The sequence below is a fragment of the Camelina sativa genome, unplaced genomic scaffold, assembly GCF_000633955.1.
Source record: "Camelina sativa cultivar DH55 unplaced genomic scaffold, Cs unpScaffold02302, whole genome shotgun sequence".
In the NCBI taxonomy this organism is placed as follows: domain Eukaryota; kingdom Viridiplantae; phylum Streptophyta; class Magnoliopsida; order Brassicales; family Brassicaceae; genus Camelina; species Camelina sativa.
The window spans coordinates 1-1449 of record NW_010923415.1 but is presented as its reverse complement, the minus strand read 5'-3'; the positions used below and the strand labels follow the sequence as shown (position 1 = coordinate 1449).

The 1449-nt window shown below is 41.9% G+C and overlaps 1 protein-coding gene across 1 annotated transcript; it reads left to right on the top strand.

The window, feature by feature from the left end:
• Positions 1-6: 6 nt before the first annotated feature.
• LOC104774296 (mavicyanin-like) lies at positions 7-1438 on the top strand. The gene is made up of 2 exons (XM_010498932.1): positions 7-918; positions 1016-1438. Exons 1-2 carry the CDS (start codon positions 735-737, stop codon positions 1390-1392), a joined length of 561 nt encoding a protein of 186 aa, XP_010497234.1. The 5' UTR covers positions 7-734; the 3' UTR covers positions 1393-1438.
• The last annotated feature ends 11 nt before the right edge of the window (positions 1439-1449 follow it).

Genomic DNA, 1449 nt, shown 5'->3' with positions numbered 1-1449 from the left:
CTCTAAACCCATAATAACCAAAATACCAACATCTCTCTTGACATTTTTAAAAAAAAAAAAAGAAAAAGAGGAAACGCCCGTTCGTCTTCTCTTGATGATTTTTTCAACTTCTCTTAATACGCACCTTAAGTCATAAACTCTTTCCACTCGTTTAGTTATATTTGGATTTTGTGCATTCACCAGATGTAGCAAACACTCTTAAGACCTGTGCACTTCAGCGTATTTGAGCTTTGGCCATTATTCATCTTCTATCTTTCAACTTTTTGGGCCTTTGAAAAACAATCGATATTGGCTGGCCCTAAACCATAGTAATAGTGCAGAACGGTATTGGTGTTTTAATGGAAGCCTAATAATCTTTTTGCATTTTGAATATTTAGGGCAATGATCGTCTGTGCTTACTTAAAAAAGGAAATAGAAATGCTTACGAGAGGTCAGTCATAAACTAATACACTCAAAGACCCGAATGAATCTATGGAACCGCAAGTGATGTAAGACAGGTGTGGTGGTGGCCATGTGAAACACTACACAAGCAGACATTTTATTATTGCAAATGCATTTCGATTGGAGACCCCTCCCCGATGCGACATTGCCAACTTCGGGCCATGTGCCCCATCCTCAGGGGGTACAATCGTCATTTCTGAATCCTTTGCTTCACCAATTTATATATATAAAGCTTTTCAGGAGATCTGAGAGGCGAAGAAGTACACCAATCAAGAAGAGTGAGAGAGAGAGAGATGGGAGTCATGAGTTTGAGCAGCATGATAATGGTGGTGGCGATATTGTTAGGACAGGGGATTGGTAAAGTGTCGTCGACTCTATACAAAGTTGGAGACTTGGACGCATGGGGTATCCCAGTTGATGCTAAAGTCTACTCCAAATGGCCCAAATCTCACTCTTTCAAGATCGGTGACTCCCTCTGTAAGTCATTCTTCGAAATATTCTAACTCTTTTACAGTTTCGAATCTCAAATTCTAATCATATCATTGGTTGGCTGAAACGACCAAAACAAAAGCAGTGTTCTTGTACCCACCAAGCGAAGACTCGCTGATTCAAGTGACGTCCTCCAATTTTAAGAGCTGCAACACCAAAGACCCAATCTTGTACATGAACGACGGCAACTCTCTCTTCAACCTCACCCAAAACGGAACTTTATACTTCACAAGTGCACATCCAGGCCACTGTACCAAGTACCAGAAGCTCCTCGTCTCCGTCGGGACCTACTCCGCCGAAGCAGAGGCCTTGTCTCCGTCGTCGTCTGCCGACGCTCCCTCTTATCAAAACGCCTTCGGGTCCATTCCTCTCTCTCAGAAATCGTCGTCCTCATCGCTCATTTCGGCTTTCTCCATTGTCTTTGCTTCGCTGGCTTGCGCTGTCGTCGGTGCAATCATGTGAAAATGAATATTTTTTGAATATTTTATTTTATTTTGTCCAAAGAGCATAAAAAAAAAA